Raw genomic sequence first — 26,879 nt, forward strand, 5'->3', positions numbered from 1 at the left:
TTCACACCTCAGCATTTACATCTGAAAGCAGATTGAATTCGGCGTGAATAGTGCATTTTCCTGACCACAATTGCCGTGTAAACAAGGCCTTAGAGAAGCCACAGTAATGTTTTAAAAGGGAAGGCTGTTGACATGTGCTGGAAATATGTCACATCATCAACCAAGCCTTGTAATATTAATATTTTAACACATTTCTAACCACCCTCTTCTCTGGTACTCTTTTCCAGAACACCCTGAAGGCGTACCCGTGCGGCTCGGACCACACTCCCAGCCCCATGGCCAGCCGCTCCCCTGTGGAGGCCCAAGCTGTGTGGAGCACCTCCACCTCACGTCTCACTGCGGTGGCTGTCAGTGTCAGAGAAGGACACAGCATTGCCTTCCTGGGAGACAGCCGGGGAACACTGCACAAGGTGACCAATATACTAATGTGTTACTGTCGGGGAGTGTGGCTGCATGCACTAACAGAATGTAACTACAGAAGGGAGGTGACCAGTTAGGTGGGTCCCGTTTTAAGAAGAGCAGCAGAGTATGTTCCATCTTTGTGGCTCACACATAATACATGGTACAATACCTCATTTCTGCAGCCCTTGATACATTGCATTGAATTACATTAAGCAGCATATGACTGCTTTTAAAGACACTATTACTGCATGCACAAGAAGAAGAAGAAGAAGTTGTTATTAATCACAGAGACGGCTTCAACTGTAACAAGTTTCTTTTCTCCAAATAAGCAGATAAATTGTTATGCTGCTACCAGTTTTATAACATATACAAACAATTTTTTTATGGCAATATATTGATACTGTATCAAATAAATATGGTATCAATATATATCGACATTTAGATTTTTTAGACTTATTATTCCAGGTTGTTTCCACTTACATGGCACAATGCAATGCAGTGATGATCTTTCGTCTAGAGCTATATAAGCCACGCAGAGAGGAAACGGCAGAGGTGTTCCTGCTTAAAATGCTGTCCCAGGACAATGAGCCAAAGGGATTATGGATTATTGCAGCTTTTAATATTTCCCAAAATTCAAACCTGACGTGCCTGGCTCTCAGATGCCACATAAGATTCTTGTCATTCCACCCTTCAGTGTGTATCAGAATACATAAGAGTAGATTTTTCTTTTCTTTTTCCCCAAAGAATTTATCTCTGTTGATTTTAGGATATTAAGAGTGCAGACTTAAGTGTTCTCTCAGATATTGAAATATTGTGCACAGTATATGTCCTAACCTGTGGTGAGGAGTAAAAACAATTTACTCAGATAAGAGTGCAGTTACTTCAAAATATTACTCAAGTCAGTAGAAGTATAAAGTAGTGGTCTAAGAAATGACTAAAGTAAGAGTAATACAAGATCTTAATGTAAAATCTGTCAAAGTTGTGTGACATGTGCCACTGCTGGTGAAGGCTTAAACCCAATAACCAAGCATCACGTGTTGGGTACAACTCATACTCCATACCACCATAGATAATGGGCCTAGTTACTCTGTTCACTACCCATGCTGAGCCTTGACCCTCTGTTTGAGAAGCCCTGTCTCTTGTGTGTGAAGAGGGCATACTTGTGTTGTGCAGCAGATCAAAGCTGAATTCTGTGGAGCTATCTGCAGTGAGCTGTTGTGACAGGATTATTGTATCGCAGCGGGACACATTCCACTGCTTCCACTAACTCCACAGTCTGAGCGAGAGAGAGAGACCTGCTTTAGTGAAGGCCTTGTTCATAAAAATAGGTGAACCCTATGGGCCCCAACCTTTAGAACATTACATGACACATGCAGTGTCGGTGCCATTCTAATTCCTGAAGCTAGTGGTTCTTTCCTATTTTTGAAAGTAGTGAGACGTGGGGGGGGGGGACTCCCTTGTCCATTTTTGCTATGTAGCTGTGAAAACACAGCATAACCCTCTTTATGACATTGGAGATGGAAGTGGTGCAGCTTGTTTGCACAAAGACGTGATCATTGTTAACATGGTGACCAGAGGGTCCAGGTTTCAGAGGGTCCGGGTATCAGATCCATACAAGAGCACAGGGACCACACAAGAACTGAAGATGCACATCTTTATGGAGATGTATAGCACTCTTTAGAGTCAACCAAAAGCACCACAAGCCTGCTGCAGAAAACAGACAACCTCCGGGTGTGGCAAGCCAGTCCTGGCCATGGTTGTGGGCACCAACAGCAGTGGCAGCAAAGTTTTTCAACAACCATGTTATCAACAATCACGCCTTGCTTTTTCTATATGCTTTCTATAATTACACTAATGGGTATTTGAACCACATTAGCTATACAGTCAAAGGTGAATGTAATATCTGTATAAGGTGCATTTTATATTCTAATCCTTACAGTAAACACCCAAATTGTCCACTCGAACAAAACAAATAGTTTTTTCAGTTCCTATACATTACTGTGCTATTTCCCCCACAATTATGCGCTAAGTGCATTCTGTTAATGGGGATTTTCTGCTATACTGTAGAAAGGGCCGAGGCACTAGAACCACGGCTAATCTTGTTAACTAGACGTAACATGAGCCTGGGAACAACTCAGGCCAGAGGTGTCTTCCTGTCGGCCATATTAGATTTACCAGTGAAGTAATCACATTCACAACCACTTCTGCCACAATCCTGCAAAAGTGTGATTGGATTTAGGTTTGCAGAGAAGAAGGGTTTTCAGTTTTATTTTGTTTTTTCAGCACTTAGTTTCAGTTAAATGTAACATATCTCACAGTTGGATATAAAACCACTGATATAGATTTCATTCTAGTCAGATTGTTGTATTTTCTACATATCTTTTATATCTATTTTCTGGTGTATCTCTTCAGGTTTATCTGGGTCAGGACGGAGTGGTGGAGGTCTATGCCAGTACTGTCATCCAGGCCAATTCTCTCATCAACAGTGATCTTCTTTTGGACCACAGTGGAGCACACATCTACGTCATGACTCAAAATGCTGTAAGTAGGAATCGAAAATGAGTCCAAAACCTGACACTGGTTCACCAATATTTTTTTCTCAGACTACGTGTGTTGGATACTGATGCCTGCTGACCGGTGACACTGACTGCCATACCAATGAAATATATAACCAAACCGTCAATTTCACACATGTGATTTATAAGGATAATTACTCTCATTTACAGCTTTGAATAGTCGATATCCCTTGACTTTCTGGTCATTTTCAAACTATACAAAATGTTCAACCTCAATAAAGGCTCTTAAAGATGGGGGTTACTGCCTTTTTTTGTCGTTGTAAATGAGTACGGTTTCTTTTTCCCCCCAAAGAAGATATTATTGTAGTAGAAACACAGGGCACAGTGTAGCTGTAAAAGGGTTTTACTTCTCCACAAGCTGGAAAAAAATAGTCAAAAGCATCGCTCTGTTTGACTTTGCTTCGGTAGTATACTTCAGTTTCACTGTGCATGTGGATATTATCGATGTGCCAAAGGGTTTGTGAGAGCTAGCAAATGCAGCAGTTGGATTTGAATAGCTACTTCCTCCTTTTGCAATGTGAAAACCATGTACTCCAGCTTTAATTTTACATTTCAATGAGCGTTACCTACTGCGCTGTGAACAGATGCCCGAACAACCATGGCGTTTCTCAAGGTATCGACCCGTTCACTCTGCCCCCAGATGTCTCCATAGAACAACATGAACATGGCCCATCATTCACCCTCGAACAATTTATCGTTTGTCACACGTTTTCAGCTTTTTGACACTTCCTCAAGCTGTGTCGCGCGCCGAAGCCGAGCGGAGGATTCATAAAGGAAACAGAGAGGCCAGCTGGCTGTAGGGTTCAGAGGTCACGACCCCCGCTGGGCTCGGTACAACAGTCAGCGTGAGGGTGCAGGTCAGACACAACAATGGAACTGATTGGAAAAAGTGGCCTGTTTTGTCGCGGCACACTCCCTACGGCGGCTCTGTGTGGACAAGGTAGAGCTAATAAATGATTATGGGGAATTATGGGAATTTGAGTCCGTAGTCTGAATGGTGTTGACAGCTTATGCCCAATGTTCAGCTTTAGCGTTGATTTAGACTAATGATCTTCATCTAAACCCATGTAATGCTTCTATATACATAAGCACTACACCAGTTAAATGTGGACACATTTGGAGAGGCAGCTGCTGTGAGTAAGAGAGCTGTTTTGTGTGACTAGTAGATTAGTCGGGCAGGATTTTGCTGACTAGATTTTTCTCTTGTTGCCTACAGCCTTAGTTTATTATTAATGACGCATAACATTCCAAACTAAAAAGCTATTATCATCTGAGTTATGTTTAAGAAACTTGTGCCGTGTTTCTATATTCTATAAAAGTAAAAGCACTGAAGTAGTTTTACTGTGGATAAGTTTTTTTGAACTGGGCTGAAAAGAGGAATGTGCTTTTCATATGGTTTGAGGGGTTATTTTTAGCGTGTTCATAGGGACATAGTTGCATAAACGTTTTGAGTTCTTGCCAGCTCAGAGCAATCAAAAAGATTAACGTGAAATTCACTAGAAAAAATATGAAATTGATTGGAATTGCTTCTGTTGGCCAAAGATTAGCACAGATCTCATCACATTTTAAACTTAAACAGTTGAACTTAAATGTATTTTACTTGTTATTCTTGATTATTATGTATATTTTAACTGGCACTTAAGATCTTTTACTTAATTACGTTTTTTTAAATGTGCCGCTTTAACTTTTTCTCAACTTTTACTTATTTAACAACATTTAGTACTTCTTACACCACTGCCTATAAGTCCTTAACATGTAAATACAATCATTTTTTTAGCCGAGCCGTCAGTGTAGATGTTATTTTGATAAAGTTATTAAGTCTGAACATAATCATAAACTTTAGAAGTCTGTGTAGTCTCTCAGTCGCCTTGCTGGCTTTCATAGCAAAAGAAAATTAATTTTGTCAACTAGGCAAAAGTTTTAAGTGACCTTAGAGTAGTTCCGTAGACTTAACCAACAAGATACAGCCAGAAATAGAACAGTGACTCACCAGTTTTCTGAGTAACAAAACATCTTCACACTTTAAACTTTTGTCCAGCTGAAATAATCACATTTTCTTCCACCCAATTAAACCCTTTGTATTTGTGTTTTATGCTTTCCTTTGCCAGGCCAAGACTACACGCTTTTCCTATGATTTACAAAGGTATATTGTCTAGAGCAGGGGTGTCCAAACTTTTTTAACCAAGGGCCGCATTTTGAAACTTAAACAGGGCAGAGGGCTACAAACAACTTGACAATGTCGAATTTGTTGAATGACAAAGTGAATCATTCGAAATTTTGCATTTGACATAATTGCAATGAGCCTCCACACCTTTAATTATACCTAGAACATTAATATTAGCTTGGCATAACATCAATATGCCTGAATTTTCCCAATTTCACAGTAAAAAGTACTAGTTTTTGTTGTTCAGAAATTGGTCTGAGGGCCGCATTTGTCCCCCGGGCCCTAGTTTGGACATGCCTGGTCTAGAGAGTTGCTAACGTGTGATGTGCTTTATTCAGGTGGAGAAGCGTCCAGTGGCTGAATGTGGCGAGCACACAGACTGCCCGTCCTGTCTGTCGACCAGAGACCCGTACTGCGGCTGGTGTGTGCTGGAGGGACGGTGAGTCACTGATGATTCCCTCCCTTCCTGTCACCTCCGAGTCATACATGTGTAACTGTGTGTCCGGTGCGCTCAGGTGTGGCCAGCGATGGGAGTGTCGGCGCGGGTCTGTTCACGGCCACTGGCTCTGGAGCTTCAACCAGACGCAGCAGTGCCTCAGTGTTCAGCAGCTCAGCCTCTACAACATCAGCCGCGGAGAGAAAACCGAGGTGAAGAAGTGAAAGAAGCAACAGAAAATAGAAAATAAGAACGTGCCTAATATTTTATTCAAGCTGATATTGCATTATTTATTGTAATTCTGAAAACGTCCTGGAATTATATTATATTTTTTTGGCTGACCTCCAAATTCTCCTTAGTTTTGAGAATTTGTCAGCCTTGTTTTTTATCATCACTTATTGCAAATTCTATTGACCCTGTTTAGTGTTCCCACAGTCAAGGGTATAAAAGTCAGATATGAATCAATACTAAAAATGTTACCTTTCCCTGGACAGTTTAGAATGAGCTTGAGCTTTATCAGAACAAAAAAAATGCATAGAAACAAAAATACATTACCGGTTCATGTTTTTTTGTTGAAAATGACAGCATATTGTATTACTGTGCTCCTGTGTTACATCCTTGTATAGCAATCTACACTGGTCTGTGTAACAATATTCCCCCTCGGCAGAATAAACTGTCCTTTGATATAATTGGATTCACATAACCGACCAAAATATTAGATTAAGATGACACAAAAGACTGGTCTGAAAACATGGTTACCGATTGGAAATGGCTGTTGAGGGATTCCAGATGCAACCAACTTAAAAAAAAACAAGTTCTATCTCATCTTTTGCCATTGATTTTATTTTTTTGTTGTTGTGGCGCTGATCCAAACTGAATTAAAGATGGCATATTATTTCCTCTTTACTTAGATTACACTGTCAGTTGAAGGCCTCCCCAGTCTCACCAAAGAAGAGGCTTATTCCTGCTTTTTCCACAACACTGAGTCTCCCGCCGTCCTCACCAACAGCAGCGTGGCGTGTTCAACTCCCGCCGGGGACAGGCTGCCTCACATCAGACACGGAGACGGTACACGAGTCCGCCCCTCTGTTATGAATCGAATGTTGTGAACGTGGCTGACGCTTGTTTGTATGCAGACTCTGTGATGGCCACGCTCTCCCTGCGCTTCCTCAATGTGACCGTAGCGGAGACGGAGTTCACCTTTTACAACTGCAGTTTGGTTCAGCGGCTTTCGGGGCGCAGGCCGTGAGTAGACGCACACACAGCAGACTCGGCGGCGAATGGGGGTGGCCTTGTATTCGTTTGTAGTTACACGGTGGTTAATGCCTCGCTTCGGAAAGTTGTGACCTCTAAAATGGGACAGGCTGAGCTCAAACAACTCGAGTACTGCAACATTTCAGCTTGATGCTGATATATGTAGCCTTGTTAGAATGTGATTTGAGACATTTCTGACTGGTTAAAGCATAATTTAGCATAAAGCGAGGACATCGAGTTAGTTAAATGTTCTTACCCCGTAGGCAAATGATGTGGTTTGAAACAAAAAGTAAGTAAGTCTGAAACGTTTGAAGTAATCGATGTCCATCAAGTGAAAATGAAAAACCTTTCACAGCTTCTGTAATTAAGATCCTGGATTCAAGTAAGTTGATCTCCTCTAGGAATGTATTTCTTGGCAGTGTAGAAAAGTCAATATAATGAGAAAAACAGCAAATAAAGTGCTTGCAGGAGTTCATTTTTGCTCAACATTTGGTGCCAAAAGAGCAGTTTGCACTACTGACATTTCTTTAAAGAGCTGAATCCAAATGACAAACAAACAAATAAAATCACACAAGTTATCTTTTTCTTCATGGGTATTGGGTAGGACGATCGCAGGGCAGGACTTGACACTGCACTCACGTCTGGCACGTTAATATTTTACGCGTTAATATTTGATGTGCCCTCCCTGCACATCTCGCTGACATCTGCTCCTCTGGGTTTGTGACAGGTGCCAGGGCTGTGTGAGCAGTCGCTGGGGCTGTAACTGGTGCATCCAACAGCACCACTGCACCCACCAGCACTCCTGCGGACAGGGACTCATGATCTACAACCAACATGTGAGTAACAAACACGGGTACATGTACAAATCAGTGCTCAGTCAGTCTGGTGTTCTGGGGTTTGTTAAGTAGGACTGTACTGTAGACTTCTTTTAATGCTGGGGCACCTGATTTTGAAGTAGGCGTAGATTCCTAGCTCTCCTAAACCCTGGCACATCTTTAATATTCACGTGCATTCATCAAAAGGCGCATAGGTGGCTTACAACACCAGCTTTTTTCAGATGGCAAAATTAAACTGCGGCGGTCCACCCAAGCACAGCCAATCAGAGCGCTGCTTCGAGCTCTTACTTCTGGGCTGACGAAAAATAAAATCCTGTCCTGTCATCATTAGCCACAGAAATCATACAGTGGTCTCATTTTGTCACAAAGTGCTGCTTTTACAAGATGCTCTTTGGTGGGAAAAACAAAATGTATTAATTTACAACAATAAAAAGTCAGATACCCCAGCTTTATGTGTAATGGACTATGTATGACTACTTGTACAATCATGGAACTGGCCAGACTCTGAGACCAGCGTTATAAAGTACATTTTATAATAATAATAATAATATTACATTTTATTTATGTAGTGCTTTTCGGCATTAAAGAAAGTTCTCTCAAATCTTCAATTGCTACTGCGCCTTTCTAAATGTCAGCCTATTTCAAATGTCATTCTAATGAAAATAAGTCACTTCTAAACATATTATGATATTAAGCATTTATATATTTGGACTGTTTTTAAGTGTGCTTAAAGATTTGTTTAATCCGCTCATCATTTGAGTTAGTATCTTTTATAATAGGATTTGCTGTATTCAGTAATATATATGATGTAGTGCATGTTGCTTACACATAGGAATGGCACAATTTAAACATTTATTGTTACAATTATTATGAGGGAAACAGGGATTTATCTAATCATCAACTAAATAAATCATCTTGACATCCTACTTACAAATGGATTGTGTATTGTTAGAATGTATGACAAGCATTTATGACAATTAGCATTGAAATTTGTAATTTCATTTTTGAATTAGATTGGATTTACAAGTGATCTTATTCAGTACTACATACAATCTTCAGTTTAGTTTTTATTTATTGTTGTCTGGCAAGTCTTCCTGATCCCACTTACTGTGTGTAAACCTGCCTGACAAGCCCCAGAATATCACCCTTTCAGTTTAGTTGAATGGTGCATGCTGCCTCTTTTAGACTGCATGTTTGGTGATCCATTTCTGTTTCTGTTTGATTACGTTCTTGTCATTCGTGGTTCTACCTTTTTGTTTTTTTGTCTTTTGTCTCTTTTTATTTCCTTCCATCTCCAAGTTCAACCCGCCCACACCAACCATGCCACCTCCAACCAGTAAACCGACCACACCGCCTGCAACTACCACCACCACCACTACTACTACTACTGCTACTACTACTACTACTACTACTACTACTACTACTACTACTACTACTACTACTGCCGCCGCTACAACAGTTTTAATAACCACTACAACTTCAACTGCACCACCTCCAATTAAGATGACTACGCGGACAGTGGAAGCGACAACCGTTCTGATCCCAGCGCCTCCGACGACCCAAAACTACAACTTCACTTTAACCACTTCCACTATTGAAAGGTTTATGACCCAAGCCACAACGAGTGCCACAGCTACGCTCACAAACGTGGAGGGGGAAGAGGCCCAAGAAACCACAAGTGCGCCATTTGTAACAGAAGAAACTGCGGTAAATGCAACCAGTGGGACTACATTACCCAGCGGCACTAGCGGCCATGAAGAGCTGAAGTTTGTAGATCCTTCTGGAGAAACTGTGGGGTCTTCCTCGGGTATTAGCCCCACTACATCGTCAGAAATCATCATTTTGACGGATTATACGACCGTGGCAGATGGACAAGAGGGTGGTTTGGAGGTGTTGGAAGGGACAGAGGCCTGGGAGAAAGAGTGGGACAAGAGCGGAGAAGAAGAGAAGGAGGCACTCGTCTTTACTGTGTCAGAAGCTCCACTGGAAGAAGACAAGGATCAAGTTTATGAACCGCCACTTCAAACTGAGCCCATATCAGACATGCCAGGGGATTATCAGTCAGACTCTTCAGATGAGACGTATCTACGGGTGAGTGGAGAGGATGTGTGCAACAAAAATCAGAAACACAATTACACTTACACTTTTTTAATAATCTTGCCAGTTTGTGGCCTAAGAACACAAACTTATTGTCCCCTTTAGTAATAACTATAATAAATTCATCCAATTGTTTAATTTCATTTTCTGAATAGCTCAAAGAATGCTGGTAATCCAATTTCACATTACATTAGATGGCTAGTGCAACCAATAAAGCCCCTGGAGAAAAAAATAAATCATAATATATCATAATAATTTGGCCCAAATAACCAATAAAAAGTAGAATCTCACTGAAAAATAAAATAAAGTAGCAATTTTTTTAGTGACCCTATATTTTGTTTGGTCTTTTGAACTTGTTTTTGATTTGATTTTATATAAATTCTTTACAATAGCTGACAACATTTGAATGTTTGTAAATCTTGACACAAGTCTTAAGGTTTTAAATCACTAACACGGCTCTCTTCAGTGCTGCCATTGCTCATCACATGATATTCTAACTACATCGACCCAGTTAAACTAACTTCACCTCACACAGGTCTCATCTTTCATATACTATATGCACAGTTGTTATAATATTCTACTATCATGTGTTTATGTTGAGTTGTTTTATTAGATCATATATTATTATATAGTTTTAGAATTGCCTGTTGACTTGGTGTGTAAATGTTTGCATGAAGTGAATGAATAGTTTGCATGAGTCAGCATGCTGAAGTTGTATTGTCTTGAAAAATGTCATTGTTCCCTTAGACTGACCCATGTTATGTATGACTAAGGTGAATATTTAATCTTTTCTGAGAGTGTGAAGATACTCGCACTTACAGAACTGTCCTTTATGGTTTAAGAAAAAGCAAGAAGCACAAACCACCAAAGGCATAAACTCGAATAAAACAGAATGAGTCCTAACTCAGCCAGTCATTATTGCAAATTGAATCAGCAGCACTTCTATTACCGTTCTAATCCTGCGTTGTGGTTGAGCAGGAGTGTCCATGTGTGGATAAGGTCCACGACTCCTCTCTTCTGCCGGTGAACGTGGAGAGGAAAATCACTTTGGTGGGACAGCACCTGCACCTGTTTGAGGTAAACCACCAACACATTCACAGAGAAACAACTGGTTCAAATATGTGTCCCCCAATCCAATGTGAGTTATTGTAACAACCATGTCCTCTGTCCAATAGGATGAGAGCCTACAGTACGAGTGTGTGCTGGATGTGGAGAATCACTCAGTGGTGGTTGAAGCGTTGGTGGAGCAGGACCAGAGCCAGCCCACAGTCTTTTTCATCACCTGTCACTCCCACCAGGTCTGAACTCACAATATATAGTCACAATATAGTCAAGAAAACTATTGTCTACAAATCAAATGTCCTACGTTTATTATATTGATTATTCACAGTCGTGCTGAAATCATTGTAATACTTCTCATAATAACTATCGCTAATAAACAAATGTGTAGTTCTTTTCATAGAATCTTATGCCTTTATTCCTTTAGCCACATTTACCTCAGAACTTCTTTTACTTCTAACTCTAACTTGAACTGGTTTGGGTTCAATCACATTGAACTGGTTTGGGTTCAATCACATGATGGTTTATGGTATGAAAAATATTGTTCTACCTGCGTTCCTCTTCACCATCAGTACATCCACATTTGAACCAAGTGCATTGCTGTGTTCCAGTACACGTATTCTTCTCTGATGGAGGAGTACCAGGCGACTATCAATGTGAGACGAAAGAACCACTTCCTCATCGACAGTTCTGAGAATCTGCACGGTCAGCCATTTCGATTTACTCATTACGTAATTATGGTCAGTGTTGTCATAATCACCATAATCTCCTGAACGTTGCGCTGCAGTGACCCTGTTCAACTGCTCGGTGGGCCGCTCAGACTGCAGCCGCTGTCGGACGGCTGACCATAAGTACGGCTGTGTGTGGTGTGGAGCAGTGCTGCAGTCCAGATGTGTGTACAGAGACTCCTGTTCTGATGAGGTCAAGCACTCCTGCCCAGCACCTGTCATTCACTTTGTAAGTCAGCATTTTCAACAGAAGTGACTGGATGAATAGATTTGTGTTTGTGTCCGTCTTTGTGTGACAAGGTTAGAAGAACCACATTATACAAGACTAAAAGTATAGTCATGTAAAGATGAAAAAAAACACAAAAACATCAAACTGCAAAAATGCATTTTCATGTTGTATAGAGCTGGTTTTGTTAACAGTTTGGCATTCTGTGGTCTGACTTTGTTTTTGTAGTAGGTCTATTCATGCTGTAATAAGTCTTCATTGTTGTCACACATTTGTTCTGATAAAGCAGAGATAATCACTAGCATAATAGAGACGTTTAAAGAGCTATGGTTTATAAAGAATCATATTAGGACATGTACAAAAGCTATTCACAGTTTTTGTGAAACTTTGTTTTCAAGTTCACTGAAAAGTGAAACAAATGGTTACATTTTCTTTTCTTTTGCACCTTTTCTCTGATGTTTGTAAAATAATAACAATTTTGAAGTCTTACTATTGAGATAATCCATCTATAAAACAAAAAATATCCTCATATATAATATATATTTTTTGTTTATTTAGTATTATTTGTATGTATTTATTTATTTTTTGTGTAAGCTGCTATAGCTAAATATAATTCCCATGTTGCAGGTGGACCCAGCGTCCGGCCCGGTAGAGGGCGGCACAGTGGTGACCATCTCTGGCTCTAACCTGGGCCAGAGAGCCGAGGACATCCAGAACTCTGTGACTGTGGCGGGAGTCGCCTGTCACGTCATCCACAGCAGATACGAGGTCTCCTCCAGGCAAGGATTACCTCTCCTTTAATCAAACTCTCTTTATTCCAGTGCAGTGATGAGATGTTTGTCTTCCAGGATTGTGTGTGAGACTTCGAGCAGCGGAGGAGAGAAAAGTGGCCATGCTTCTGTCAAAGTGAGAGGCGGAGGATTAGGCCTGTCCCCACAGATCTTTAGCTTCCAGGTAAAACACTTTGTATAGATGCTGTCAGCAGTGTGCATCTGAATACATGAGGATTACGGTAGTGTCTTGGGCCCAACTAAATTTAGATGCTTTCATGTCATAAATAATAGTGGGAAATGCCAGGGAACATATAAACATTATGGACATTTTCACCTCTTTTTATTTATTTAAAGTTTTTTTTTTTAAAAGAAAAACACAATATATTTACAAAGACAAAAAATACATTATCACTTCCAGGCTTCTTATCTCTCAATATTTATTTGATAATATTATTTTATCTATTTTAATAATAAAATATACAATTCTGCAGTATTATTTGAGAATTGTGGGTGCGGCCTCGTGCCCGGGACTTCCCTCTGTGCTGTAATGAGCCTCACTGACACGCTCCATTTAGACACACATCGGACTGTTTACAAAACGGACACAGATGGGATTTAACACACTTTAACAGAGCCACTGTGGACTTCCTGTCTCCCCCGAGCACCGTGTGGAGTGAAAGTGCTGTGCTACTTTGCTCTTAGTACGTGAGGTTTTGCAAATGCTGCATACAAAAGTAAAGGAATTTAAATGTTTTTTTTGTAGAACGTTTTTGTTTTTTAAACCAACATAATTTTGAACTCCTGCTAGTGGTGTATTTCAGATAATAGTTTTTCTGTGTTGATTATATTGCATATTTACTTTAACTAAGATCTTAAACCCATTTCACTACACAAAAAACTAGTCTTCTATTTTTTTGTAATGGGACATTGATATAGTACCGTATTTGATGTGCACAGGATGTACACCAGGCTAGTGGGAGATAATCAAAACATGGATAGTATCAGAATTGTTTTTGGAGTTATGCAAAATTAGAATATTGAGTATATAGTTTATAATCAAAACAATTAGAAATTACCTCAAAAAGAGACTGTAAGAGATTGTATGGTTCATTCACATGTTGTGCTTGACTTCAACTCCGACATTTACATAAATTTTACACATTCCTGATGCATTTTTTAAACAATATTTGAAGATAATAATCAAGATAAGGTCTTTTCACTAGTAGTTTTACCTAACACTACTTCTCTTAAACATTACAGGTCATAGAAACCCCCCAAAAAACACCTTGTACCCTTTCAAATCTAGGATAACCAATTGTGTTTTAGCATCTATCAAGGTTAAAGGTCAAAACAACAAAGTCATCATAGCTGGGGAACTTCATTTTACACTGCTCTGTATTCAAAGACTTGATTATTTGTCTTTGGGTGTTTTTTCAGGACCCAGTGTTAAACAGCATATTCCCACATAGAGGCCCAAAAGCCGGAGGTTCCTCTGTGACCATCAGGGGCCAACGCTTGAGGACAGGACAGCCCAGTGAAGCTAGCGTCCTGATTGGAGGAGTGCCCTGTCTGGTGTAAGTGTCAGCACAGTTATTTTCTGGGTTAGAGGGTTTTTAAAAAATCAGTTTTTGTTACATGCAGTGAACTGACCTACTTTTTAGGATTCACAGCATTATTTACTTTGCGTGCAGGTTGAAAATCCTGGATGATGAGATCCAGTGTGTGACCCGGGGCAGTAACAGAACAGGGGCACACACCATCACTGTGAGATTTGGCAGTGCAGAGCGACATTTGCAGGGCCTAGTCTATCGTTACACCCCCAACCCCAACATCACCAGTGCAGCTCCGTCCAAGAGCTTCTTCAGGTACTGTTTTTGAAAATATGTGAAAAATAAGCAATAAGCATAATGTCATACTTCCAGATGGGGGAGACAAGAGACTGTTTTCCCAATTTATTATGTTATGTGTATATGTATGTTATTAATACAATTAGTCATCCCACAAATGTTGGACCTGATCATTTCCCAACTACTAAGCTAAACTAACAAAGCAAAAAGTTACTCAAAATATATATGTATACACGGAATAGTAATTTTACCTGTTTCCATCTCTTAGAATTTATACTAGAATGATGCAATCTGAAACCGTACAGTCTTACAAAAGCAAATACAAGTATGCTGAATGACACACTTTTTCATGCACACCACCTTCCATAAATGACGATAACTTAACTGTTCAGTGAAACCTTTGCAGTTTGATATGGGGCACTTTTTCTACGATGAAGCTCTGGAGACAGGTTTGAGTGCTGTACGGCAGCTGCTCTCGGCTGCTGTCAGGTTGCCCCAGCGACACTGCTTGAAGGATAGGTCAAATGCAGAGAATGAATTTCCCTCACGACTCACAAGGGATTAATAAAGTAAACCTTAAAATAAGGATTTCTTTCTCTTGTACTGTTCACAGTGGTGGTAGGATGATCCAAGTGTCTGGTCAAAACCTGGATGTTGTCCAGGAGCCTAAAATCCAAGTGACTCTGAGCCCCCCGGACACTCTCCCTCCGCGGAGAAGACGCAACATTGTGAGGAAAAAGGAAAGGAAACACTTCCATAAGAACTCACTGAAGAGATGGAGAAGGATTGTCCCAGAGGCTGAGTGTCCCGAGGGCGCCCTCTGTCAGGTCAAGCAGGTACTCCCCCAATATTAGAAAATAAATCTGATTCTGATGTTTATAAATAAAAAACAACGATTAAAATGAGTGAAACTTTACAAATAATTAAAAAAAATATTTGCTCCTTACTACTCTTTATTTATTTATTTTAGACTAATTATTCAACCTGGTGACCCTGAGCCCCTTTGTTCATTGTCTGATAATTATTATTATTATTATCTGATACCTGACCACAGATTGGATTTGTACAAAGTGAACAGAAATAAAAATCCCTGATGTTAATATTGTCTCTTCTCCCTGTTGTGTCTGTTCTAGTACGAGGCTCGCTGTACAGTCAACAGCTCGACCCTCATCATGTGTCCGACCCCGACAGTGGGACCAGAGGCCAGGCGGGCAAAGGTCAAAGTTCACTTCCTGCTGGACAGCCTCCATTTTGATTTCAGTGCTGTGGGGAACGAGGCCTTCAGCTATGAGCCCAACCCCAGACTCTATCCTCTGAACCACAACCACCCCAACAAGCCGTTCCACCACAAACCGGGCAGCATCATCTCTGTAGAGGTACACGGCACTTAACTACACAATATGATTTATTTCAGATAAACATTTCAAACCAACTTTAAGAGTTGTACATACTGATATAAAAATCAGAAGACATAGTGCCATTTTTCATATCTATTGCTCCAGATTTTTAGATGGTACAAATTATAGAAATGTTATTCCAAGTATATTATTTAAAATTATTCAGAATATTGTTGCTTTGCTACTAGGCGTGGGCAACATCGCCAAAACTGATTGTCTTGGTTGATTTTGATAACTATGTCAATCCAACAGAAATGTGTTAAAACAACTAATACATTTGAAGATGTCTTAATTGAGGTTTAATTATCAGACAATTGCAGAAATATTATTCATTTTTAGTTTTTACCAGCTCTTTTTGTAGCTTTTTTTTACTATGAATAATATAGTTACTTGATATTGAAATTGAGCTTCTCTTCAAAATATTATCACAATACAATCTAAATTTCAATACATTTCCAACTTCTTTTTGCTATTAGTTGCCTACCACTGTTTTGTTTTTTTCCTACTTACTTATCCTTACAACTCCAGCCTGCTTGCCAGTGTTGGAAGTGCCTGACTTAAAAGTATTTATTATCATGTTTCCTCCATTGTTATCAATAAATATACCATTATTTAACCTTGGTGTGTTTTTAGGGAGAAAACCTGGACCTGGCCATCTTCAAACACGAGGTGGAGGCGCGTATCGGAGAGGGTGTCTGTGCAGTGAAGACGCTGACCCACAACCACCTCTACTGCGAGCCCCCGACCCAGCTGCCCTCTCTGACCTCTGGGAAGAAGCAGGACCTGGAGAGCCTGCCCGAATTCACGGTGAGGGAAATCACAGCAACTGCACTTTTCATGGACATATGTTAGAGACTCTCTTTTAGTGGATGGGTGGCTAGACACTGGAGCTGTATATTGTTGTACACTATGTCGTAAACAAAAACATTCTAAATTCTAGAATAATGGAAACTGGAGGCAAAAGCGACTTGAAGCATAATGTGATTTCAATGGAGATATTGGGATTAACCTGAGAATGTCACAAAATATTGAAACGATCAAGGTTTTGGCAAATTAAAACCACTCGGATTCATGTGAGTGATGTCAGAACCTGTTTTAAAGACATTTATTTTCGTATTTTACATGATTTGTTCATTTGATAAAGGAGATTTTTAGAAATATTGATGCCACTATTCTTTTTTTTAGTTTGTATACAGATTTATTACATACTTTACCGCAAATGATACTTTTTTGAAGCTAGAACACATTTATTTTTTTTGTAACATTTCTACTGTGGAAATTCAAAATTGTTTGTAATTGTAATTTAATCTTTTTTATGGTCTTTTTGGTCTTTTATGGACATTTTGAACATTCTGATACTTGCTAGAGGGTCTATAAGGCAATTGAATTACATGTCTAATTACTGTACATACACACTTTCCATGACTTTGACTCATCAAACTGCTGTCCAACTTAAAAGTCTGATTATAAAATGTGTAGTTTTGACACTTTGGCGCTATTTATTTTGTGCATTATTTTTTGTAATTGTTCCAGGTGAGGATGGGGAACCTGAACTTCTCATTGGGCAGAGTGCAGTACGACAGCCAGGCTCAGTCCACCTTCCCCCTGGAGGCTCAGGTGGGAGTCGGAGTGGGGGCTTCCATTGTGGCGCTCATTGTGTTCATGATTGTGCTCATTTACAGGTACAGTTTGACCATTTCAGTCTTACAATCACTGCAAAAGGTATGAAAACCAACGTGTTATTTGTGCTGATAGGAGAAAGAGTAAACAAGCAATGCGAGACTACAAGAAGGTGCAGATCCAGCTTGAGAATCTGGAGACCAGTGTGAGAGACCGCTGCAAGAAAGAATTCACAGGTAAAAAATAATTAAAACAAATGAACAAACAATGAATGAGTCTGAAAGATAAATTTTTTGGCTGCTCTGTGTTCTTTTAGACCTGATGACAGAGATGATGGACATGTCTAGCGACCTGGTGGGCTCCGGGATCCCCTTCCTGGATTACAGAGGCTATGCAGAGCGCATTTTCTTCCCCGGCCACCAGGAGTCCCCATTGAGACGAGACCTGGATGTTCCCGAGAGCAGGAGACAGACCGTGGAGCAGGGGCTGGTTCAGCTTTCCAATCTACTCAACAGTAAACTCTTCCTCACAAAGGTCAGTTTATGTTCTTTGTGTAAGAATCCAGCACCCGATTGTGATCAAATTGGAAACTGACATTTTCCTTCCTGCAGTTTATCCACACTTTGGAGGTACAGAGGACCTTTTCGCCCCGGGACAGGGCTTATGTTGCTTCTCTTCTCACTGTGGCTCTGCATGGTAAACTGGAATACTTCACAGACATCCTCAAAACACTGCTCAATGACCTGGTGGAGCAATATGTTGCCAAGAACCCCAAACTCATGCTGCGAAGGTCAGAATTCTGTCTCATCAATATTAAAGAGGACGAACTGTAGAGGTCTGACATGCTTTTTTGTTTCCTTTTTCCAGGACTGAATCGGTGGTTGAAAAGCTGTTGACGAACTGGATGTCCATTTGTCTGTACACCTTTTTGAGGGTATGTTGAGCAATTTCACGATCCAAAACTGTTGACCAGAGTTTGCCAAAAGTCAGTCCAAGGCTATCCGGTGAAAATAGAGCAGGAAATGAAAAAAATAAGAGTGGTTTTCTGTATCCAGCGCACTATTGGTGGCCACATTAAGCTCATTGTAAATTCATGTTTTGTCTTGTGTAGCCTAAAACTCCTAAAAAAGCTGAGAGAAACCATTACCTCGTCGGATTAGGTTAACAAGTTTTCACGTTTTAAGTGTAGGATTCTTATAGTCAGACCTGTTTTGTTTTTCTGACCAAGTTGGGCAGTGTCCTTGAGCTGCACATAAATGGAGGTTCTAATATGGTTTTGTGTTTTGGGTCACATAAATCAAAATTAGCCTGCACCGACCTCTGATGTGTGTGTCGTTGGCAGGAGTCTGCGGGAGAGTCCTTCTACATGCTGTTCAGAGCCATCAAACACCAAGTAGACAAGGGCCCAGTGGACGCAGTGACGGGGAAGGCCAAGTACACTCTGAACGACAACCGTCTGCTGAGAGAGGACGTGGAGTACCGCACTCTGGTGATACTTCAAATATTGTTTATCGACTTCCCTGAATTGTCTCCTTTGTGTTAGTAGTTAGTACTTTCAAACGTAGGGCTGCAACTAACTATCATTTTAGGAATCAACTGGTCAGCGATTATGTCTCTGATCAGTCGAGTCGAGCACATTTTTTTAAATACTTGTAGTCTCCTAGTATTTTATAATATTAATCAGTTGTTTGTTTGTTTGTTTGTTTGTTTGTTACAGACCCTGAATGTAGTGGTGCCAGCCCCAGCAGGTGGAGGAGTGGCCTCTCAGACAGTACCTGCCAAAGTGTTGGACTGTGACACCATCACTCAGGTGAAGGAGAAGCTGCTAGAGCAGGCGTGGAAGGGAACGTCCTTCTCCCAAAGACCACATATAGACTCTGTCCTTCTAGGTGAGTACTGCCTTTGTGTCCATTTGTCAGTCTTCTCCTTGTTATTATTTGACTATCGTGCTACTGCTACTTTGTGCGTCCAGAATGGCGTGCAGGAGTAGCGGGTCACTTGATCCTCTCGGATGAGGATTTGACCTCTGTGGTGCAGGGCTCCTGGAAACGCCTCAATACATTACAGCACTACAAGGTCAGTTCATGCACAACTCGCCCGTTCTCTACTAAATGCTCTATTATTTTCCTACACAAAACATACATTTAATGTTTCCACAGGTTCCCGATGGAGCAACAGTGGCTCTTGTTCTAAGAAATGTCAAACACCACCTCCACGACAGCCACGACTACATGCCTGGAGAGAGTGAGTACTTAAAACACACTCCATAAACCACCCTGAAGTGTTTATACAGATTTATAGACACACAAGCAATTCACACATCTACCAGTGGAGGGCGCTGCCTCCTTTTGTAAAGCACTGACTTTTGTTAACATAGGTTTGAAGGGAATTCACAATACAGCAATACAATAATAGCAATGGTTTTAAAAAACAATTGACAAAATTATTTAGGATCATGTTATGACAAAGCTGTATATTGGTGATCTAAAACAGTATTTTTTATTTATTTATTTTGCTCTAATTAAAGTAGTAGAAAAATGACTTATATCAATTAACAGTTTAACAAAATAGTCTATCTTTAGTAATTCTCAAAATGGTGTCCGTAACACAAAAATTGACAATTTGGAAATCCATGAATAACAACCCATGGTAAATGATTTAATTCGGCCTGTATAATATTAACAGACTGCATTTTAAATCCACCCATTCACCCACTGTATTGTTACATATTTTACTCCATTTATTGTGGCATGGCGTGTTGCAGACAAAGCTTTGTGTTTAACGTCAGATGGTAAACAGTCACATTTATATTGCACCTTTCTACCGTCAAGGCCCTCAGAGAACTTTACATCAAGGCAGCATTCACCCATTCACACACACATTCATACACAGTGTACACAGACAATGGGAGCAAGGCACCACAGGTAAGTTACGTTAATGACACAACGACAATATTCACCTGATAGAAAACAGACGTACATATGAACTACGTTAGATTTTTTTTTTTTTTTTCATGTGCAGAGACCCCAATGCTGGACGATGGGGAGGAGGGCGGCGTCAGACTTTGGCACTTGGTCAAAGCCAGTGAGGACTCGGAGAACCCCAAACACCGCAGAGGCAGTGTGAGGGAGAGAGGAGGGGAGAGGGCCAAGGCCATCCCCGAAATCTACCTCACCAGGCTGCTCTCCATGAAGGTCTGCACGTCACAGCAGAATATCAGTGTTACATGTACATTTTATTCACATTGGACAAAATGTAATGTAAAATGTAAATTACCCAAATAAACTAAACTAATAAATATATTCAACAGTCACACAGTTTGATATAAAGGGCACATCTTTTAGCATTTTTAACCATTTTATTACGCTGTATCCTCATCAAAAACATACTTGGGGTTTTGTTTTGGTTCATTTGAGCTTGTTTGATTAATTCTACATATTCCGTCCGTCTCATTCTCCAAATGCTGGCCCCTTCTTGCTCCTTTTGGTTTTTAAAGTCCATACACCGTCACAAAACTTGCCCTGATTATGCCAGGGCTCAAACAAGCTCAACAACAGTTTTTAGCACAAAGCAAGCTGATGTCTTTTGGGTTTGAGAGTTACTTTTAAATGTGCTTGTAGGTACAACCCTATACAAAGCATTAAAATAGTAATACAATACAATGGCTTTAAATACTTATTATTTCACTCTGCAATTTCATATTTATTATCATCTAGCGATTTAATCTATTTCAATTTTGTACTGTAATATCTTTTGTCTCTGCAAAGTGTTTTGGATTGAATATTTATATAAAAGGTGCCACACAAATATTTGTATATTATCAAGGTAGGTCATAGTAGAATGAAGAATTTCCATTTGAGGTGTCAATTGTAATTGTAATTTTCTAAGTCATAATATATTTTCTCACAACAATCCTATCACTAAGATTTCACATGTATTGCTTTTATGTTTTTATACAACAGCCGTGGCTTCCTCTGCTCTGACCCGTGTTGTTTTGTTGATCCTAGGGCACGCTGCAGAAGTTTGTGGATGACTTGTTCACAGCCATCCTCAGCACCAGTCGGCCCGTGCCGCTGGCTGTCAAGTACTTCTTTGACTTGTTGGATGAGCAGGCTCTACAGCACAACATCAGTGACCCGGAGACCATCCACATCTGGAAGACCAACAGGTGAGTGGACCACGGCCAAACTGCTCGTGTGACGGACTTTAGCTGCTGAGCTCTCAGATGACTAAACTAGCACTAAACTGACTGAGCCATAAAGATTGCATTTTAATCCTGATTCTGTTCCACTGAACCATTTTAAAAGGATAGGTAGAAATTATTAAAGACTTAAAAGGCCTATACCTGTACTTTTTTGTTCTAGACAAGCTCTGTACATTGTGCATCGTATTGTAAAAGCAGCTTTATGAGAGGGAAAAAAGGCTGTAAAACCTAATCTACATTGTGCTTTTTGTTGGGTAATGTTCATGACAGGAACACCGGTTTTCATCCTGTCAGGCACATTGTTTGCTCAGGGCAAAACATCTGCCTGACTCTATTCCATACAGCTGCTTCTCCTTTATGGTGTATAATCAAGACAAAACACATAGTAGACACATTTTCTTCTTCTTCTTCTTCTTCTTTGGTGTTTTATGGCGGTTGGTATCCAAGTGTTACATTACCATCACTTGCTGTTGTTAGACTTTATTTTCCAATCTTTACTCTTGATAATTTGTCTTTTGTCATTGAAAACAACTGCGCAACACTATTACAGACACTTTCTGATATTGCACCACGACAGAAAGTGCACCTATTACAGAGTGTTAAAATCAGGTACTAAATCAACGTGATTTTTTTGCTACTAAACCATTTACATGTTTATTAATAGCATTATCTACAGTCCCTAATGTTTTTTGGGGGGAGTAAAGTAAGATAGCGTGTGTTAAAACGACTGCTGCTAATAACCACCACATTTCTGCCCGTTAGACCACCTCCCCTTTAATCCTCCAGATCCCACTCCTCTCTCCCACCCCCTCCTCCAGCCCCCGCCCCCTTCAATTATTAACCTTCTACCAATAAGTAATTTACCTAATACAAGTTGTGTTTGTAGTTTGCCTCTGCGGTTCTGGATCAACATCCTGAAGAACCCTCAGTTCATCTTTGACGTCCAGACTTCGGACCACGTGGACGCCGTGCTGTCAGTCATCGCACAGACCTTCATGGACTCCTGTACCATCGCTGACCACAAACTAGGAAGGGTACGGCACAAAGTCACTGAGTTTATGATGTGGTCTTTCCCTACTGACGCTAACTCATCACAGACAGATGTTAAAGTAGGACCGTACTTTCTTCTCAAAAAAAAACATACTCACTGTGGATCTCTCGCGATTTGATATGATTAAAACTGATTTAGAAACAAAGCTTTGTGGCATAATCAAACACATTCCTGCAGTATGCTATCAGTCTTCAACCACTGACTGCTTATCCAACTCATATTTATATGAACATTATTATTTTTCAGCTGTTCAACAGTTTGAATGTTCTTATTATCCTTTTTTAAATCTTTGGTGCTAGTCTTTGGGTATTTCACAATTTGATTTAAAAAAAAAAAAAGCAGTTACGTAAATAATAAACAATAATTTAAACATTATTTTGGTGGAAATCATCTTTAAATTGATCGCGTATGACCATAATTTGTATTACGAATTGCTTATCCAACTCATATTAGTTATAGTTTTACATTGTATTACATTTAATACTTTCTGATATCTTTTTAAATTGGATATTTATCATTACTGAACTAAAAATCCAAAACATGTCCTATTTTTGGCTGTCCGGAATAGACTCCAAAGCTGTAGATTAAGTTCTAATTTTGTGCCCCAATCTAAAGGGCAACCAAACAATTTACCTAATGACCTCAAGTTTTATGTCTCGCACTTCAAAGCAGGTCCAATCTTCACGTTTGCATTTCTCCATCTGTCCGTGTATTTAGGACTCCCCCATCAACAAGTTGCTGTACGCCAGAGACATCCCTCGCTACAAGCAGATGGTAGAGAGGTGAGAATATGGCAACCACTCGTCCTGCTGACCCCAGGCTTCACACACACACACACACACACACACACTGTACGCCAGAGTCTGTGTGGAGGGGGGGTCCCGGGACAATCTGTCAGAGCAGACATGGAGCAGGGCAGAGCGAGGCCCGCCAGGCTCGACGAACGAGTGGCTCCACAGCAGACGGTTACATTTAACGCACTGATACTCTGCAGGCTCATTGGACGTGATTATGTTAAATTATGAAGGGGCAATTCTCCTTCAGGAGGTCATAACTGTGAAATATAGAGAAAATTTATTAAACACAATCCACTTTTCACAGGGACCTTTTTATGCTTTTTAATATTTTAACTCTCAATTAAAATGCTGCCATCAAAAGTCCTGGATGGAGGTGACTGGAGGAAAAATGAAGCGGACTGTACTACACATCAGATCTAACTTTTAATGGTGTTAAGTCTTTGTGTAGGGAAAAATGTGTTGTTTTGAATTTCAAGGGTAGAAATTCCCTAAAAACAAATCATTTAAAATACAATAGTGAATGTCTTTAAACCAGGTTCTCATATCGCTCAATTTTATCTGAGCTTAGTGTTATTATCTCCTATTTAATAAACAAATAATGTAAAATACAATAGAAGTCGGTAGTAGTAGGTTTTCTTTTGCCAAAACCTCTTCAAAAAAATCTTGATTTTTCATATTTTGTGATATTCTGTGGTTAATAATAGTTTCTCAAATGAAATCACATTATGTTCCTCTTCACTTTTGACCCTATTCTGGAATATAGAATCTATTTTTTTTTACAAACTCTTAAAGGGTGTTCTCACTCCATGCATCATGTTCAAAGCTGCTTAATGGTTGCCCCTCCTACAGGTATTTCTGGTCCGATTTGTCCCTGTTGTTGCGTTTTTCTTGGCCAGAAATGACTTTACCTGTATCCGTTTGGTCGCCTTGAGCCTTTGTTTGTAGATATACTAGAATGTGATGTTGTCATACTCTCAGAAATATCCAAATGTTAAAATCACAAATGTTGAACCTGGTCATGTATTACAACTGAAATCTGCAGTAACAAATGTAAACTGTGTCTAATCGCCACCACAAGAGGACGCTGTAGTAGCACAAATGTATCCGCTTCAGGTTGGTAGAAAATAAACATCCAGTATTTTCCTTTGCGTGCTCAGGTACTACGCAGACATCAGACAGACCATCTCAGCCAGTGACCAGGAGATGAACTCTGCTCTGGCTGAACTGTCACGGGTGAGTTTAAGGGATAAAGCTATAAAGAAAATGTGACTTTTAAAATTGAACTTCATTTGAGACTTTATTTCTTTCTTTCTTTCTTTCTTTCTTTCTTTCTTTCTTTCTTTCTTTCTTTCTTTTGAACACAGAATTACGCGGCAGAGGTCAACTGTCTTGTGGCTCTAAACGAACTGTACAAGTACATAAACAAATATTATGACCAGGTAAGATACACTCTAATATAGTCAGTCTAAAGTTAATATGTGTTATAAGGAGTTTTGCTAGAACAATTCCTGGAGTGGACATTTTATAAATACTTAATCAGTGACAATATATGACTGAACCAAGACAATTCAAGCTGCAAGACTAAATCAGGACCAAGAATACTTATCATAATGCAGAGCTGAACGCCATAAGAAATGTTACTGGGTCGATTAAATAAAGAAAAATGTACCCGCACGTTTTGCTGTTTACTTCAATCAATCGTATCTTAATCATAGTGAATAGAATCCAAACCTTTTATCTTATTGTAAATCTTCTTTCAGATCATCACGGCCCTAGAAGAAGACCCCACGGCTCAGAAGATGCAGCTGGGATACAGGCTCCAGCAGATTGCAGCGGCTGTGGAAAACAAAGTTACTGACCTATGACCCCCAAGACCCCCAAAACACGCACCTTTACCCCTTTGAATGCTAGAATTCCCCTACAACTAATGACACTGAGAGGGAATCATCTGGAAAAGGGTTGACTTATGACTCAGCACTGGGTTTCTTGGTCCGGGGAGCATAACAAAAGAGAAATCTAAAGGGAACCACACTTTTCTGTAACAAACTGAACATTCCTGCACCATTGACTCACAAAGTGTTTCGGTTCAAATGGTGAAGAAGGGGAAGGAAAACGTTTTTGGCGTTTTCAGCTGGTGACTGTACACATTTTGAGTCTTACGTGGATTTAAACACTTCTTCTGTCTTCACCCTCTGCAGTCTTAACGTTGTAAAGACACCTTTTTTCTAAGCTTCACATCGCCATCTAGTCATTTCACTGCTGAACTTTACCATTTTCACCCGGTCTGCTTCTGCGATCGTCTTGTTTTCTGTCGAACTTAACCCGATCCGTCCTGGACAATTCTCTAAAGGGGCTCTGTGAGTTTTACCAACAATACGATAATGGTAAAACATTCTCATTTACACTTAATCATGGTAGTGTTCACGTTATGGACCGGCATTCAAATGGAACCAGTCACCTAATGTTGCACAAAACATGTTGGGTTGGTATGCTGCAGGGTTGCTCATGATGTTTTTTAGAGTGGTTAAGGTATACTATTGTTGTCGGATTGTCGCGCGATATTTATTACATTGGAAATATATGTTGCTAGCTGGTTTTCTATAGAATAATAGGACCGCTACTGAGCCACACTTCCGTTATGATTCGCATCAAGTGGGAATTCCATTAATGTCAACTGAGAACTAGAGAAAAGTCTGGTCGTTTTATTTAAATTATGTTAATTTGTGTAAAATACAGATAATGCCGGCGCCCTTGACGACTTATAAGGTGAATAATAGTCTGGGCTGGACTTTATTAGCGATAGAGCTCCCCCTGCAGCTCCCTTGTGAAAATACACTGTCAGAAAACAGACTCATAGCTTGACTTTTTAAAATTATTATCTTATCTTACTGAAATAAGATAGTATAATTACATACAAAAACATTGACTAATATAAAAGAAAGGTTTACTGGTGAGTTGCCTTTGGGTTGATGTCAATGTTGCAAGGCTGGTTTTCCGCCCAGAGACAGCAAGGGGAGATGATGGAGACTTCAAATGCCACAAAAATACATATTTAACCATCACAGACTTACATACAAAGACGTTTAATAAGATAACAATTTAACTTTTTATTCTTTAACCAGAAAACCAGAGGCAAAGCCAAAGAGTAGGAGTGGTTCTCTCACTGCAAACTATCTCACTTTTCTATCCAAATGGACTTTGTTAAATTGTCTCCGGACGTACTCTTTGAACCGTTGCCATACCAACCCAACCGTTACCATATCTTCCAGGTCAAAAATGGACCACAAAACTTTGGCCCTGTCAAATCGAATGCACTGACGTTCTGACCCATGTGAACAGTGTTACTGCTTCTCTCCACGTCTCCAGCCCGAGGACCATCAGCGAGAAGCCTCCAAAGATGCGCTGTGTCAAA

At 40.0% G+C, this 26,879-nt stretch overlaps 1 protein-coding gene across 1 annotated transcript in view; it reads left to right on the forward strand.

Moving 5' to 3' along the window:
• The window catches only part of plxnb1a (plexin b1a), a 51,448-nt gene extending 25,377 nt beyond the window's left edge, over nucleotides 1-26,071 (forward strand). The window contains exons 5-39 of the mRNA XM_072449528.1: nucleotides 228-410; nucleotides 2,815-2,943; nucleotides 5,481-5,581; nucleotides 5,658-5,790; nucleotides 6,490-6,646; nucleotides 6,715-6,823; nucleotides 7,560-7,668; nucleotides 8,968-9,759; nucleotides 10,744-10,842; nucleotides 10,941-11,063; nucleotides 11,436-11,529; nucleotides 11,612-11,781; nucleotides 12,406-12,557; nucleotides 12,627-12,732; nucleotides 13,989-14,125; nucleotides 14,243-14,416; nucleotides 15,012-15,234; nucleotides 15,532-15,774; nucleotides 16,429-16,602; nucleotides 17,329-17,477; nucleotides 17,551-17,651; nucleotides 17,732-17,949; nucleotides 18,027-18,205; nucleotides 18,283-18,349; nucleotides 18,758-18,904; nucleotides 19,133-19,304; nucleotides 19,388-19,491; nucleotides 19,575-19,659; nucleotides 20,437-20,609; nucleotides 21,423-21,583; nucleotides 22,506-22,653; nucleotides 23,388-23,452; nucleotides 24,625-24,700; nucleotides 24,832-24,906; nucleotides 25,228-26,071. Of these exons, the coding sequence (XP_072305629.1) occupies nucleotides 228-410; nucleotides 2,815-2,943; nucleotides 5,481-5,581; nucleotides 5,658-5,790; nucleotides 6,490-6,646; nucleotides 6,715-6,823; nucleotides 7,560-7,668; nucleotides 8,968-9,759; nucleotides 10,744-10,842; nucleotides 10,941-11,063; nucleotides 11,436-11,529; nucleotides 11,612-11,781; nucleotides 12,406-12,557; nucleotides 12,627-12,732; nucleotides 13,989-14,125; nucleotides 14,243-14,416; nucleotides 15,012-15,234; nucleotides 15,532-15,774; nucleotides 16,429-16,602; nucleotides 17,329-17,477; nucleotides 17,551-17,651; nucleotides 17,732-17,949; nucleotides 18,027-18,205; nucleotides 18,283-18,349; nucleotides 18,758-18,904; nucleotides 19,133-19,304; nucleotides 19,388-19,491; nucleotides 19,575-19,659; nucleotides 20,437-20,609; nucleotides 21,423-21,583; nucleotides 22,506-22,653; nucleotides 23,388-23,452; nucleotides 24,625-24,700; nucleotides 24,832-24,906; nucleotides 25,228-25,332 (5,433 nt within the window). The 3' untranslated portion in view covers nucleotides 25,333-26,071. The remainder of the gene's footprint in view (nucleotides 1-227; nucleotides 411-2,814; nucleotides 2,944-5,480; nucleotides 5,582-5,657; nucleotides 5,791-6,489; nucleotides 6,647-6,714; nucleotides 6,824-7,559; nucleotides 7,669-8,967; nucleotides 9,760-10,743; nucleotides 10,843-10,940; nucleotides 11,064-11,435; nucleotides 11,530-11,611; nucleotides 11,782-12,405; nucleotides 12,558-12,626; nucleotides 12,733-13,988; nucleotides 14,126-14,242; nucleotides 14,417-15,011; nucleotides 15,235-15,531; nucleotides 15,775-16,428; nucleotides 16,603-17,328; nucleotides 17,478-17,550; nucleotides 17,652-17,731; nucleotides 17,950-18,026; nucleotides 18,206-18,282; nucleotides 18,350-18,757; nucleotides 18,905-19,132; nucleotides 19,305-19,387; nucleotides 19,492-19,574; nucleotides 19,660-20,436; nucleotides 20,610-21,422; nucleotides 21,584-22,505; nucleotides 22,654-23,387; nucleotides 23,453-24,624; nucleotides 24,701-24,831; nucleotides 24,907-25,227) is intronic.
• The last annotated feature ends 808 nt before the right edge of the window (nucleotides 26,072-26,879 follow it).

The sequence above is a fragment of the Eucyclogobius newberryi genome, unplaced genomic scaffold (genome assembly GCF_026437365.1).
Source record: "Eucyclogobius newberryi isolate DKJ021-1_F unplaced genomic scaffold, fEucNew1.0.hap1 SCAF_17, whole genome shotgun sequence".
Classification (NCBI taxonomy): domain Eukaryota; kingdom Metazoa; phylum Chordata; class Actinopteri; order Gobiiformes; family Gobiidae; genus Eucyclogobius; species Eucyclogobius newberryi.